The 15,951-nt window shown below is 33.2% G+C and overlaps 1 protein-coding gene across 1 annotated transcript; it reads left to right on the forward strand.

Moving 5' to 3' along the window:
* The first annotated feature begins 11,382 nt into the window (after nucleotides 1-11,382).
* On the forward strand, nucleotides 11,383-12,297 carry LOC140888272 (uncharacterized). Its single transcript, XM_073295958.1, has 2 exons — nucleotides 11,383-11,832; nucleotides 11,914-12,297. The coding sequence occupies exons 1-2, from the start codon at nucleotides 11,383-11,385 to the stop codon at nucleotides 12,295-12,297; spliced, it is 834 nt and encodes a 277-aa protein (XP_073152059.1).
* The last annotated feature ends 3,654 nt before the right edge of the window (nucleotides 12,298-15,951 follow it).

The raw sequence follows: 15,951 nt of genomic DNA on the forward strand, positions 1-15,951 counted from the left end.
TGATTTCTAAATGGTATAATTTTAGATAATGATTATAGAATATAATTGGTGATATTCTTCTAACTACAATCATGATGCCATTTTACGGACTCCATTTAATAAATTCTAAATTAAATTAACTATATATTCTATTGAGTATAATTAAGTTAGTATATTTATATCACTTAAATTAAATTAATATGATATAATAAATTATAAAATGCGAAAATAGAATAAACCATTGAAAATATCGCATTAGTTTTAAGTTTATATGTTTATCAATTTTACCATTTTATTAATAGTTAATTATTTATCATTAGAGCAGTATAATTTCAAATTAAAAGTATATATACATGAATATAACTCAACTATAATTTTCTATTTTTAATAATTTTATTGGACTCCAATTTAAATATGAATTAAATTAATAATGTTATTAATGGTGCTATTTTATCATTCGTTGAATAAACTTAATAAATTATTAAAAATAATTATAATGTAATTAAATAAAACTCCTACGGAAATAACACAAAAAAATCACATGCATAGCCAATTATTAATCATGAGTATAACATAGCAACCAAAAATATAAAGCTAATTGTAACCTTGATTGAAATAAACATATGATGCTAATAGGCCATATATCAACTCATTTTTAATTATAAATATAAAAAGATTTTAAAAAGAAATATGTCTAAAAAGTTGAGGAAAATGTGATAATTTTAAATAATATTTTAAAAATTTAAAAAAAACCAAAAAATTATTTTAAGTTATATTGATTTTAAGTTTGATTTTTAGTTATTTTTTTCATTTTACAGATAGTTTATTAATTATGATAATAACTAATTAGTTGCAATGGTAAATTGAGGAAAATGTGGGTAAGTAATTGGCGTGTCAAATTAATAATACTTAATATTTAAAGTAGGATGTTTTAATGAAATAAGTTATCTTGAATAATTATCAATTATCAATTAGAGAAGCAAATAACTGCAAATTTATAAACAATATTTATCCGAAAATTTATAAACAATATTGATTTTTGATGGATTAATGATTAATTATTTTTTATGTTATAAATAACCAAAAAATTATAAACAATATTTAACCGAAAATTTATAAGCAATATTGATTTTTTATGGTTTAATGATTAATGATCTTTGATGTTATAAATAACTGAAATTTTTTAAACAATATTTAACCGAGAATTAATAAACAATATAGATTTTTTATGTTTTAATGACATGTAATTATATTAGTGGAAATAGTTAGTTAGTTGAGAAAAATGTGTGTAATTTAGTTTTGATGTTTTAATGACAAGTAATTATATTAGTGGGTAATTTAGTGGGTGTAATGATGCATATATAGAAGTTTTTGTATAAGGCTAAATGCGTCAATACACAATTAGAAAACATGTTCTTCTATCCGAAAATTTATAAACAATATTGATATTTGATGGTTTAATGATTAATTATTTTTTATGTTATAAATAACCGAAAAATTATAAAAAATATTTAACCGAAAATTTATAAACAATATTCATTTTTTATGGTTTAATGATTAATGATCTTTGATGTTATAAATAACTAAAAATTTATAAATGTTATATATAGATGTAATATAGTTGATTGATTTGATTGTAATTTTTCTTTTCTACACTAATCCCTCTACCCTATAAATAGAGGTAGACCTGGCCACGGGCCGGGTCGAACCCGCCGGGTCCAGGTTGGCATTTAGCCAACCCTTAACCGGCCCGCCCATGGCCGGTTCCGATCCGGGTTGGTGAACCGGCGGTTCCGGTCCGGGTCCGGTTAACCGTCGGTTCAGGGTTCGGGCTAACCCGTGCAATTTAAAAAAAAAAAAAATTTGCAGCGCCCCAGGGCTTCCAAATCAGAGCTGGGGCGCTGCCCCTTCGAATTTAATTCGAAGGGTCAGCGCCCCAACGCTAAAAAATCAGCACTGGCGCCCCAGCGCTTCAAAATCAGTGTTGGGGCGCTGAACCTTTGAAATAAATTCGAAGGGGCAAGTGAGCAACTTCAATTTTTTTTTTAATTTTTAAACAAATTTTTAATAAGACATATTCTTTAAATAATATCAATCAAATATTTCATATCTCCATAATAAAAATCTATTACATTTATTAAATAAACAATATATTAGAATTTCAACATCTTATGACTTATATTACAAATCTATTACATTTTATTCTACTTCACTCGCATTTTCTCCCGTCGTAGTTTCGGATGTTCCTTCGGTATCATCTTGGTCTTCTTCATCACTTTGAATATGTTGTGTTCGAGTAGCGGCTTTTGACCAATCATTGAGCAAACATTGGGCTTCCAAATTTTACGGCCTTAAGCTAGAACGTCTCTCATCCAATGTATTTCCTCCAATACTAAATGCTTGCTCCACTGCAATTGTTGAAATCGGACAAGCTAGAATTTCTTTTGCCATTATAGCCAAAATTGGATATATTTGTGTTTTTTGCGACCACCATCTCAAAATGTCAAAGTTTTCCTCATCTGTATCACTAAAATCAAAAGTAGTGGTAAAATAATTCTCAAGTTCCTGACTGAAACTTGACGATCCTCGTGGACGTTTCATCCGTTCCCTTAATAAAAGTTGTGCTTTAGTAAGTTTAGAAGTAACATTACTAGTTGCAGTGGATTGTGTTTCATGTGAAACAATTTGTCCACCATATTTGATGTTATATTCATTATAAATATCATGTAAATGAGTTTTAATATTAAACAAAATCAATGAGATAGAAAGAATCGTTTCCGCAATAGGCTCCAAAGATTCATAATATAATGTTAACATGTCATTTAAGCCATCTAATTTAAGTCTAGGATCTAAAACAAAAGCACATAAAAAAAATTCAGGAATGAGCAAAAAATATTTTTCCCATTTTGCTTTCATGACGAGAATACATTGAGATAAAGCACTATCATTAGATTTAACATGTTCATGAAAAATACAAACAATGTTGCAACAATGTGTTAAAACTAAATGTGAAGTAGGGCAATAAACACCGGATAATTGGTCACTAGCAACATTAAAAACTTTGAAAATTTCACAAATACTAGTGCATATGATCCATTGATTTGAAAACAAATAAATATCACGAGCTTGAACAAATTGATGAAAAAATGTACATAATAAATCTTTATATTCAAAAGAGGATAATAACAATTTATATGTTGAATTCCAACGAGTTGGAACATCTCGTGCAAACCGCTTAGGCTTCATACTATTTACTCTACAAAATTTTCCCCATTGCTTCATAACTTGAGGATGCGTCCATAAATAATGAATAGCGTTCCTAATTGGTTGAATATGTATGTCTAAACTTTTTAGCCCATCTTGAACACACAAATTTAAAATATGACATGTGCATCTAATATGAAAAAATTTGCCACCTAGTGATGGTTTACATATTTCAATAAGCTCACTAATACTAGAAGTATTTGCACTAGCATTATCAAAAGACATTGAAAAAACTTTGGTAGTTAGACCATATTATTCTAAAATAACAAATATAAGTTGCGAAATATTTTGTGACGTATGTGATTCATTGAAACATCTATATGCAAGAAACCTTTTTTGAATGTTCCAATTATTATCAATCCAATGACATGTAATACCCATATATGAACAACTTTGCCAATGATCACTCCAAATATCGGAACACAAAGAAAATTTATTATTCAAACTATAAAATTCCTTAAATAATTCTTTCTTTTGATCAACGACTAACTTTTTCTTTGTGCGTTTGAGACTATTTCTTGGAATACGTCTAATAGAAGGATTTGCACTTGTAGAAAGCCAATTTTCAAAAGATAATTTATCGCTAAAACTAAAAGAAAGTTGTTCAACCGCACAAAATTTAGCCGTTTCTTCTCTAAATCTAGCTTCGTTATATTTAAATAGTTGAGATTCATTATCCGATTGAGAAGAGAATGCCGGAATTTGAGTTTGACCATGGTCAATACCAATTTCCACCAGATGATTTTTCTCGATATGCCGCGTCAAAGTTTCATAACCACCTCCTTGTTTAAATTTGTAACATTTTGAATAATATTTGCATTTGGCTTGCAAATCACCGGAGGAAAGCATCACCTTGTTGAAATGTTTGGTGAAGATATCGGATGTCGGGCGAGGCACCGCTCGAGTTTGTCTTTGAGAGGCCGCCGGATCGTTCATACTTTCTTGACTTGCATGATGACGTGGTGGTGGTGGGTTCAACTTGTTGTCTTTGTTGCGCCTCTTGTCGAATTTCTTGAATTTCATCATCGGAATATTCAAGATCAAAGCCATCGACATTGAATTGAGGATACTCGGCCTCGGGTGGTATGATGCTCTTTTCCTTTCCTTTTCCTTTGTCACCCCTACGACTTGATCCCGCTCCGGACATTTGTAATTGTATAAATATGAAAATAAATCAACAATTGACAATAAACCAATAATCGAAACTTGATATTTTTGATAATTCAAGAAATTAAAAGGAATTGAGAATAAAGAGAATGAAGAGAGAATTGTGTAAACAAAATGAAAGGAGGTTGGGGGTATTTATATATAAAAAAGTAGGTTTTTTTTTTTAAAAAAATAATCTTCCGGTAGACCCGGTGGGTCCGGCGGGCCGACAAGGTTTCAATGGCCACAAAATCGTGGCCGTTGAGAGATCCAACGGCCACTTGCTAGTGGCCATTGGATCATCTGGGCGCCCCCATGGGCGCCACCTGTCCAACCCGCCGGGTTGGACGGTTCCAACCCGGTGGGTCAGACCCGTTCAACCCGCCGGGTTGATGGTTTTCCAAAGGGAAAACCGAGATCGGACCACCTAGTGGCCGGTCCGGTCCCGGTTCCGGGTTGGACCCGTTGACCCGGTTAACCGGCCCGTTGACCACGGGCCAGGTCCGGGCCCAACCCGACCCTTGTCCAGGTCTAAATAGAGGTGTTTAGTTCATATATTACACACTCATCTTTTCTATTATATTCTCTCTTGTCTTTTATTATCTCATCTTTCTCTACTAAATTTATAACACGTTATCAGCACGAGTGCTGATAGGTGTGTTTTAGTTGCATATTTTAATGAAGTTTTACTGTCGTTTAGCATGCATTTATTTAGTTGATTTAAGTATTTTGTTATTATTTTATTTATCATGTCTGCATAACATAATCCTGGATTTATTGAGTAGTACGTAGCATTTTACTGGAAAAAAGAGAAATTGAAGAACAAAAGATTAAGCTGCGCAACAAGAGAGGAAAAGATGGAAAAGCTATTGCGCAAGAGAAAAATTACGGAGCAGCAATGATCCAAAAATCATTTTTAATTTTAAATAGCTTCAAATTTAATTTTTTAACGTTCAAAATAAAATTCAAGATGTTTTGAAGCTGCTGTCCAAATTTTAGCTCAATCCGACGGCTAGATCTCCGGATATGAATTTTTTAAAATCGCTGCTCGCTGGAAGAAAAGTTGCTCGCTCGATCTGCAACATTTTGCAGATGGAGCGGCCAAAAAAGTATGAAAACAGTAGGTTTGGAAATTTTTGCTCGCTCGATCTGCAACATCTTGCCGATCGAGCGAGACGTGCTGTTCGGGAAAAAATCTGTAATTTAGGAATTTTTATTATTAAGGGCTCTAGCCTTAATTAAAAGATATATCTCGAATTTTAGAGTGAGATATTGATTGAAGACGGTTGAAGAACACAGAGAAAACATCTGGCGGCTAGGTTCTATCTTCTCTGTTTTTAGATTTTAATCTTTCTAGTTTTTATTCTTGATTGAGGAAGACGAACCCTTGATTTTATTTATCTTGTGAGATTCAGATTTTCATTGTTTGATTTTTATTGAGTATCAAGAGTTGTTCTGGTTTATTTCATGCTTGTGTGTTTGATTATTAGATTGATCACCTGATAATTCTTTCGTACTATCTATTGCTAATTTAGAATTCAAATCCGTAATTGTTTGAACCATCTAATTTGTGAAGCAACTATGATTAATATTTTCTACTGTTGAATTTGTTAACTCGTAGGAACAACAATTGACTAGATTAAATACAACCGCTGGTGTATGTGTTGTCTAGATTCATCAGTTTTACTAGTTTGAATGCTACCGTGGATTTAAATCTAGATTGTTGTTATCGGGTTAATTTATTGGTAAGGGTTAATTTAGAATGTTGTTTTCTAGTTAACTAAATTTAAGGTGAAACATGAATTAAATTTCCAATGATGAATATTCGATGTGAATTAATTATTTTTAGGAAATCGATGATCGAGTGAATGATTTCAAAGGTGTAGTAGACCGATACCAAGTCTCGTTAATTTATTGATCTTCCTTATTTTTAATTCTTGCATCGTAGTTGATAAAATTCCAAAATCCCCTTTCCTGTATTTTTAAGAACACAGATAAATTTCACTTTCCTCGTGGGAACGATCCCTACTCTCGCTACTACATGTTTAATTGTTTAATCTCAGTTGGGTTAATTTGGGCGTGACACGACTAAGAGCTATCAAATTTTGGCGCCGTTGCCGGGGAAAGGCGTTTCATTTATTTGTGTTTTTTGTTTTTTTTATTGTTATTATTCCTCCTAGTGCTACTCTGGTTTTTTTTTTGTGTGTGCAGGTGAATCTTCGGAAGAAGAAGAATTTCCATACGACCCAGAGATAGAAAGAATTTTGCATAGGCGAAGGGGGATTATGGCGGTGTGATACTTCGAGATGTCAAATCGACAAGTATTAGCATGTTTTATCCATCAACACGGAGAGCCATTCTACGCAGCATGGAAGAGATTTAAAGATTTGGAAACCATCTTCCGGTATCATGAATTTTCTAATTATTCTTTCCTTACAATTTTTCTTGATGGTTTGAATGCAGTGACAAGAAAATGGGTAATTGATGGAGCTTTCACAGCCGGTATTTCAATATTTTGCCAAGATGATGATACCATGAAACACCTGTTGGATGATATGGCCGAGTTTGACTATTACCGGTATTCACACTCGCAATACCCGGATTTTACAGACCAACCATTTGAGCTTCAAAAGGAGGAGGGAAGTTGTTTGAAGTTGATCTTACATCCGCTAGAGGATATCATGAGCAAGCTTGTGGCATCGACTGTGGAAACTGTAAAAGATCTATAAAATTCTAGATGTCACCTTGTGGAGCACATAGAGAATATCAAGAGATCACTCGTCCATGAATACCGAGAACATGAAGTGAATCAAGATACTCAAGCTTTGACCAACACAATTTGGTTTAATGATGATGACTCAGAGAACCAAAATTGGGAGTGCGAATCAATTCCTACTGAAGATTTAGAGGTGTTTGAGTCTCCTCTTCTTATTGGACCTCAGTCGGAAGATGTTCTGGAAGAAATTTCATACGATGGAAATATGTTACCACTTGAGTTTGAGGATGACGTAGTTCAAGAGTCTATCGATATGAGCTCATCGATAGTATTATCATACACACATCCCCAAGATCCTTCCTTTCCACTCGTACCAGTGTCAAAAGATGTTAGCTTCCAAGAGCCCACCGAGACGTTCTCTTCCCATGTTTATCAGCTACTTTGGAGTGTTGTTGTGGTGACGAGTTTTAACAGTTTATATCTGGCCAAGCTTGAGGGCTTATGGAACCAAGACCCATTTGTGGTGTCATATGACACTTATTTTGGGTGTCAGCCGCTCTTTGAGCAGTGCTTCTGAGAGTCAAGCCGATGACTGAAAATCAAGCGCTGGCTGGGAGGCAACCCAGTGTCTTTTTCCTTTATTTCACTTTGTTTTGTTTTGTTTTGTTTTGTTTTGTTTTGTTTTGTTTTTTGTTTTATTTTCTTTGTTTTTAGGAGCCTAGCCGCCCCATCTGCTGTCCAATTTTTTAGGAGTCTCCCATTATTCAGTCTGAGGCCAAAGAGGACGACAACGCCAACACTTGAACCAGGGGACTTCTGTTTTAATTTTTCATCTCGTTATCATTTTGTTATTTGTGTTGTGTGTTGTGTTTTTAGTGCTAGAGCATTGAGGGCAATGCTTTAGATAAGTGTGGGGGTGGTGAATTCAGTATTTGGTATTTTGTCTTGCATTTGTTTTTTGTTTCGTATTTGCATATAGTTCATAAATTGTTTCATGTGTGTTTTGTGTGCATAAGTAAATGATGATTTCTAGCCTTTCTAGGCTATGATGAGATATTTGAAAAATTTTGAAATTTTGAAAAAAATTATGAATTTTTGAAAATTTTTTTTACTCTTCATTGGATATGAGAAACTGGAGGTTGTTTGTTGAATATTTTAAGCACGCATGTTTAAACCAGTGAAGTGTAGTGATGTATTAGATTTTGTGGATGTCTGTTGGATCATTGCACGACAATAGGTGGGTTGTGGATCTTGATTGTGTTCTATGAATTTTGATGAGACTCTAGTAAGACACTTATGATCTTGGGCGCACCTAGAGAAAAAAAAATAAATTTTATACAACTCCATCCGGGCCTAGAGAGGATTGAAATCCTAATCCTAAAAGATTAAATTCAAGGCTAAGTATGCGGATTAAATGGGGTTGATGCTCCATCCGGGCTATAGACGAGGGGATTGAAATTCTAATCCTGTCTTAGTTGTAGCTAAGTTTGCGGGTAATTATTGGGGCTAAAGCAATTTCAGGTGCAAAATCCGGAGGTGTGTAATTCATTATCTCAAGGGAGGTGGGTATGTATAGAGGTCGTTGGAAGGAATGGACACTTGAAAAGTGAAACTTACACTGAATTGTATAGGTCGGCGAACAGTTTTGAAACTTTTCTTTTGAAGTTGCATGTAACTGGGGTAACATGACACACACACACGTTCGCATTCGACTGAAGGTGTATCATTGACGATTGAGAGTAGCTATGAGCTTGTTTTAGATGAAAGTGGTTTTCTCTGAGGCTATGATGTGTATACTCATTGTGGCTTATGTTTTTGTTTTGTTTCATTTTGTTTTGCATGACTTGCTCGAGGGCGAGCAAGGATTAAGTGTGGGGGTATTTGATATATGTGTTTTAGTTGCATATTTTAATGAAGTTTTACTGTCGTTTAGCATGCATTTATTTAGTTGATTTAAGTATTGTGTTATTATTTTATTTATCATGTCTGCATAACATACTCCTGGATTTATTGTGTAGTACGTCGCATTTTACTGGAAAAAAGAGAAATTGAAGAACAAAAGATGAAGCTGCGCAACAAGAGAGGAAAAGATGGAAAAGCTATTGCGCAAGAGAAGAATTACGGAGCAGCAATGATCCAAAAATCATTTTTAATTTTGTAGTGCTTCAAATCCAATTTTCACTGTTCAGAATAAAATTCAAGATGTTTTGAAGCTGCTGTCCAAATTTCAGCTCAATCCGACGGCTAGATCTCTGGATATGAATTTTTCAAAATCGCTGCTCGCTGGGAGAAAAGTTGCTCGCTCGATCTGCAATAGTTTGCAGATCGAGCGGCCAAAAAAGTATGAAAACTGTAGGTTCGGAAATTTTTGCTCGCTCGATCTGCAACATCTTGCCGATCGAGCGAGACGTGCTGTTTGGGAAAAAATCTGTAATTTAGGAATTTTTATTATTAAGGGCTCTAGCCTTAATTAAAAGATATAACTCGAATTTTAGAGTGAGATATTGATTGGAGACGGCTGAAGAACACAGAGAAAACATCTGGCGGCTAGGTTCTATCTTCTCTGTTTTTAGATTTTAATCTTTCTAGTTTTTATTCTTGGTTGAGGAAGACGAACCCTTGATTTTATTTATTTTGTGAGATTCAGATTTTCATTGTTTGATTTTTATCGAGTATCAAGAGTTGTTCTGGTTTATTTCATGCTTGTGTTTTTTATTATTAGATTGATCACCTGATAATTCTTTCGTACTATCTACTGCTAAATTAGAATTCAAATCCGTAATTGTTTGAACCATCTAATTTGTGAAGCAACTATGATTAATATTTTCTGCTGTTGACTAGATTAAATACAACCGCTGGTGTATGTGTTGTTTAGATTCATCAGTTTTACTAGTTTGAATGCTACCGTGGATTTAAATCTAGATTGTTGTTATCGGGTTAATTTATTGGTAAGAGTTAATTTAGAATACTGTTTTCTAGTTAACTAAATTTAAGGTGAAACAGGAATTAAATTTCCAATGATGAATATTCGATGTGAATTAATTATTTTTAGGAAATCGATGATCGAGTGAATGATTTCAAGGGTGTAGTCGACCGATACCAAGTCTCGTTAATTTATTGATCTTCCTTATTTTTAATTCTTGCATCGTAGTTGATAAAATTCCAAAATCCCCTTTCCAGTATTTTTAAGAACATAGATAAATTTCACTTTTCTCGTGGGAACGATCCCTACTCTCGCTACTACATGTTTAATTGTTTAATCTGAGTTGAGTTAATTTGGGCGTGACACGACTAAGCGCTATCAAATGCTCTAGCTTCAAGGTAGAACTCATAAATAATTTTCATTCGTTATCTTTTGTGGATGCTCTCGATAAAGCACAATATGTAACTTTCATATTGATGCTCTCGAAATAGCACAAATATTATTATTATTATTATTATTATTATTATTATTATTATTATTATTATTATTATTATTATTATTATTATTATTATTATTATTATTATTATTATTATTATTTTATTATTATAATTATTATTATCATCATTATTATTATTATTATTATTATTATTATTATTATTATTATTATTATTATTATTATTATTATTATTATTGCCAATAACTTCAATGATCCGGTAGTAGCACAATATTAAAAGTTAATATTGATGTTCTCAAAGTATCTCATATTTTATGTTCATATTATGCTCCTGAAGAAGTATTAATTTTAATTTTATGTTGATGTTCTTGAAGTAACATAACATATTTTTATTGGCAATCATGATAGATCTATGGATACAATATAAATATATATATATTTTCAATATTCTATATTATCCAAAATCTTAAGTTTATCAATATTCCCGAAGAATATTGACTTTTATACACTCTTATGCTTGTGTCTTATATTGGGATATTATTTTTTTTTATGCATTTATTTTTACTCGACATTAATTGATATTTGTTTATGTGAAGATTTATCATTTTTAGTAAAGTTAATAAATATGATTCCATAAGTGTGATTAGATACTTGTTAACATAATTATATATATATATATATATATATATATATATATAAATATATATATATATATATATATATATTGCACGTATATATAATTATTTGTTAACTAATTTTATAACATTTTTTAATAAATTAATAAATAACATAATTATTTATTTTGTACTTTTTTCTATACGTATATATTCAACTTGTTATATTTATATATATAATTTATTATTATCCTTAAATTCGTTTGTTTTCTTTTTAACAGTTGCAATGGCGAACATTACAAAACTTGAATTTGAAGCTCTTGATATCACTGGAAAAAACTATTTGTCATGGATTTTGGATGCTGAGGTTCATCTTGTTTCTAAGGATCTTGGAAACACAATAAAAGAAAAAAATAATGAATACCCGCAGGATCTTGCAAAATCTCTTCTTTTTCTTCGCCACCATCCCGATGATGGATTGAAAGCTGAGTATCTCACTGTGAAGAACCCACAAGAATTTTGGAAAAATCTTAAAGAAAAGTTTGACTATCAGAGGAGTGTAGTTCTCCCAAGAGCCCGTTATGAGTGGATCCATCTTCGCCTACAAGATTTCAAATCTGTAAGCGATTATAACTCCGCATTATTCAAGATTTGTTCAAACCTCAAACTTTGTGGAGAAAATATTTCTGATCAAGATCTACTTGAAAAAACTTTCTCCACCTTCCATGCTTCAAATGTGCTCCTGCAGCAGCAATATCGTGAGCGTGGATTTAAAAAGTACTCTGAGCTTATTTCCTGTCTACTAGTTGATGAATAGAACAATGAATTACTATTGAAAAATCATCAATTACGCCCAACTGGCTCTACACCATTTCCTGAAGCAAATGAAATATCATTCTCTGAAGTGAATGCCAACTCAAATCAAAATCCTCATATTAGAAGAGGACCTGGGCGTGGTCATGGGCGTGGGCGTGGCCATGGTCAAAACAAAAATTACCAGCAACATGATGGAAAGAGACAGAAAACAAATCACCAGCAGTGGAAACCGAATAATGAAGAAGAAAAAGGGAGAAACATGAAAGAGTATGAAGATAAGTGTTTCAAATGCGGAATGGAAGGGCATTGGTCTCGTACCTGTCGTACTCCAAAGCATCTTGTGGATCTCTACCAAAATTCGATCAAAGGAAAGGGAAAAATATAGACAAATTTTGCTGATTATGATGGCCCTATTGATATAACTCACTTGGATGTCTCTTATTTCTTTCCACAACCAGACGGGAATATTGATCATTTGATTGGGGGTGGTGTGCTAGGAAAAATAGAGTGATCAAGTTCTGCCTTCAATGCTTTCGTGTCCCTAAAATTAGTGCTTTTGGTTATCTATGTTGTTTTTCTACAATAGTCAGATTTGCCTTTTTGGTTTTGGTTTTATTCAGTACAATTTTATTTTCAGTTGTAATAGTGGTTAATGATTTGAAAACTTTATTTAATATAATTTCTTTCTTATGAATATTGAAGTTGTAACTTAATCTATTATGCATTTCTTTTAGATTAATGGGAGAATACCAAGACATATGTCTAGCCGATAATGGTACAACTCACACCATCCTTCAAAGTAAAAGGTATTTTTTGGAATTAACATTAGCTGAAAATAATGTTATAACAATATCGGGTGCATAAAAAATTATTGAAGGTCATGGAAAGAAAAAAGTCATTCTGCCAAATGAGACAATTCTATATATATTGAAAATGCACTCTACGCTAGCAAATCCAGTAGAAATTTGCTTAGCTTTAAATATATCCGCGGAAATGGATATCATATTGAAACATTGAATGTAAACAAGGTTGAATACCTTTGTATTACATCTATGATATGTGGTAAAAAACATATAAAATAAAAATTACGTGCACTCTGTTCTGGGATGTATTGCGCAATAATAAAGGCAATTGAGGCAAATACAGTTACAAACAAGAAGTTTGTTGACAAGAAAACTTTCATATTATGGCACGACCGACTTGGTCACCCTGGGAGTTCAATGATGCGAAGAATAATAGATAATTCGCGTGGACATCCCTTAAAGAATCAAAAGGTTCTCCTAAATGGTGACTTTTCATGTGTGGCTTGTTCACAAGGCAAACTAATTATAAGGCCTTCTCCAACGAAGATTGATGTTGAAATTCCAACATTTTTGGAAATAATTCATGGGGATATTTGTGGGCCTATACACACATCATTTGGTCCATTTCGATACTTTATGGTATTGATTGATGCATCAACTAGGTGGTCACGTGTTAGTTTGCTTGCAACTCGAAATATAGCTTTTGCAAAGCTATTTGGGCACATGATTAAACTACGAGCTCAATTCCCTGACCACTCAATTAAGGCAATTCGCCTTGATAATGCTGCTGAATTTAAATCACAAGCATTTGATGACTTTTGTATGTCAATAGGGACTTTGGTCGAGCATTCAGTAGACCATGTCCATACACAAAATGGTCTTGCAGAATCCTTTATTAAGCGACTGCAATTAATTTCAAGACCGCTACTCATGAAAAAAAATAGCCATCTTCAGCCTGGGGTCATGCTATCATACACGCTGCATCGTTGATTCGTGTAAGACCAACTAATTACCACCAATATTCACCATTGCAACTTGCATATGGTCAAGAACCAGAAGTTTCTCACATTACAGTATTTGGTTGTGCGGTACAAGTACCTATCCCACCTACACAACGAACCAAAATGGGTCCCCAACGTAGACTTGGAATTTATGTGGGATATGAGTCACCGTCTATCATTAGATATTTGGAACCCTTAACAGGCGACTTGTTTACTGCAAGATTTGCAGATTGCCATTTTGATGAAACAAATTTTCCAACATTGGGTGGAGCAAAATTGTATCCTGAAGAACAACGAAAAATCTTTTGGAATGAGAAAACATTATCTCATTACGATCCCAGAAACAATCAATGTGAGCAAAAAGTTGAAAGAATCATTCACTTGCAAAGAATTGCAAATCAATTACCTGATACTTTTGTTAATACAAAAAATGTAACAAAGTCACACATACAAGTAAAAAATACCCCAGTGAAGATCGATGTCCCTACAGGACCATATAATACTTTACCCGCAAATGAATCTAAAATACGCCAGAAGCGTGGCCGACCAATTGGTTCAAAGGATACAGTACCCAGAAAAAGAAAGGTACAAGAAAAACAAGGTTTGAAAACTCCAGAAGAAGAAACCTTACATCAAAATGAAACAGATGTGGATAACTTGATCCATGAAGAATCACAACCACATGAAAATATTGAGACTTCAACAAATTATTTGATATCTCGTAAAATATGGGATCGCAGAAATACGAACATCGATAATGTGTTCGCACTTAACATGGCTCTTGATATCATGCAAGGTATTGATGATCCCGAACCACAATCTATTAAAGATTGTCAACAAAGAAATGACTGGCCAAAATGAAAGGAAGCTATATCAGCGGAATTATATTCTCTAGAAAAACGTAAAGTGTTTGGACCCGTAGTTCAAACACCCAAAAATGTAATCCCCGTAGGATACAAATGGGTTTTTGTACGAAAAAGAAATGAAAATGGCAAAATTGTAAGATACAAAGACAGACTTGTAGCCCAAGGTTTTTCTCAAAGACCTGGAATCGATTACGAGGAAACATATTCACCTGTGATGGATACCACCACTTTTTGATTCTTGATTAGTTTGGCTGTATCAGAAAATTTGGATATGCGACTTATGGATGTGGTCACTTCATATTTATATGGTTCACTTGATAGCGACATATACATGACAATTCTTGAAGGATTTAAACCATCAGAATCAAGTGATACAAATCCCAAGACCATGTTCTCAATTAAATTGCAAAAATCGTTATATGGATTAAAACAATCTGGGCGAATGTGGTACAATCGCCTTAGCAAATATTTACTACAAGAAGGTTACACAAATAATGCTATTTGCCCATGCGTTTTTACAAAAAAGAAGGATGAGGGTTTTGCAATCGTGGCAGTGTATGTCAATGATTTAAATCTTATAGGAACTCCCGAAGAGCTCACTAAAACTGCCAATTATTTAAAAAGTGAATTTGAGATGAAAGATTTGGGAAAAACAAAGTTTTGTCTCGGATTGCAAATCGAACATTTATCAGAAGGAATATTTGTTCATCAATCTTCATACACAGAGAAAATATTAAAACGCTTTTACATGGACAAATCACATCCATTAGTATCACCAATGGTCGTACGATCACGTGACACTAATAAAGATCCTTTTCGTCCACTTGAAGATGGAGAAAATATCATTGGTCCTGAAGTACCATATCTTAGTGCAATTGGTGCATTGTCATACCTTGCAAATTGTACTCGACCAGATATATCATTTTCTGTCAACCTTCTAGCAAGATATAGTTCTTCTCCAACCCAAAGACATTGAAATTGTGTAAAACATATATTTCGTTACCTTCGTGGTACAACTGACATGAGATTATTTTATTCGAAAAAATCAAATTTCTCTTTAATAGGATATGCAGATGCAGGCTATCTTTCATATCCGCATAAAGCCAAATCCCAAATGGGTTATATGTTTACACGAGGGGACACCGCTATTTTATGAAAGTCAACAAAGCAAACTTTGATAGCGACATCATCAAATCACTCTGAGATCATTGCAATGCATGAATCAAGTCGAGAATGTATATGGTTGAAATCTATAACCCAACATATTCAAGAACCATGCGGACTACCAACAACGAAAAATAGCCCGACGACTATTTTTGAAGATAATGTTGCTTGCATTGCACAACTAAAATGAGGGTATATCAAAGGC

Source organism: Henckelia pumila, chromosome 3 (genome assembly GCF_033568475.1).
Source record: "Henckelia pumila isolate YLH828 chromosome 3, ASM3356847v2, whole genome shotgun sequence".
Taxonomy (NCBI): domain Eukaryota; kingdom Viridiplantae; phylum Streptophyta; class Magnoliopsida; order Lamiales; family Gesneriaceae; genus Henckelia; species Henckelia pumila.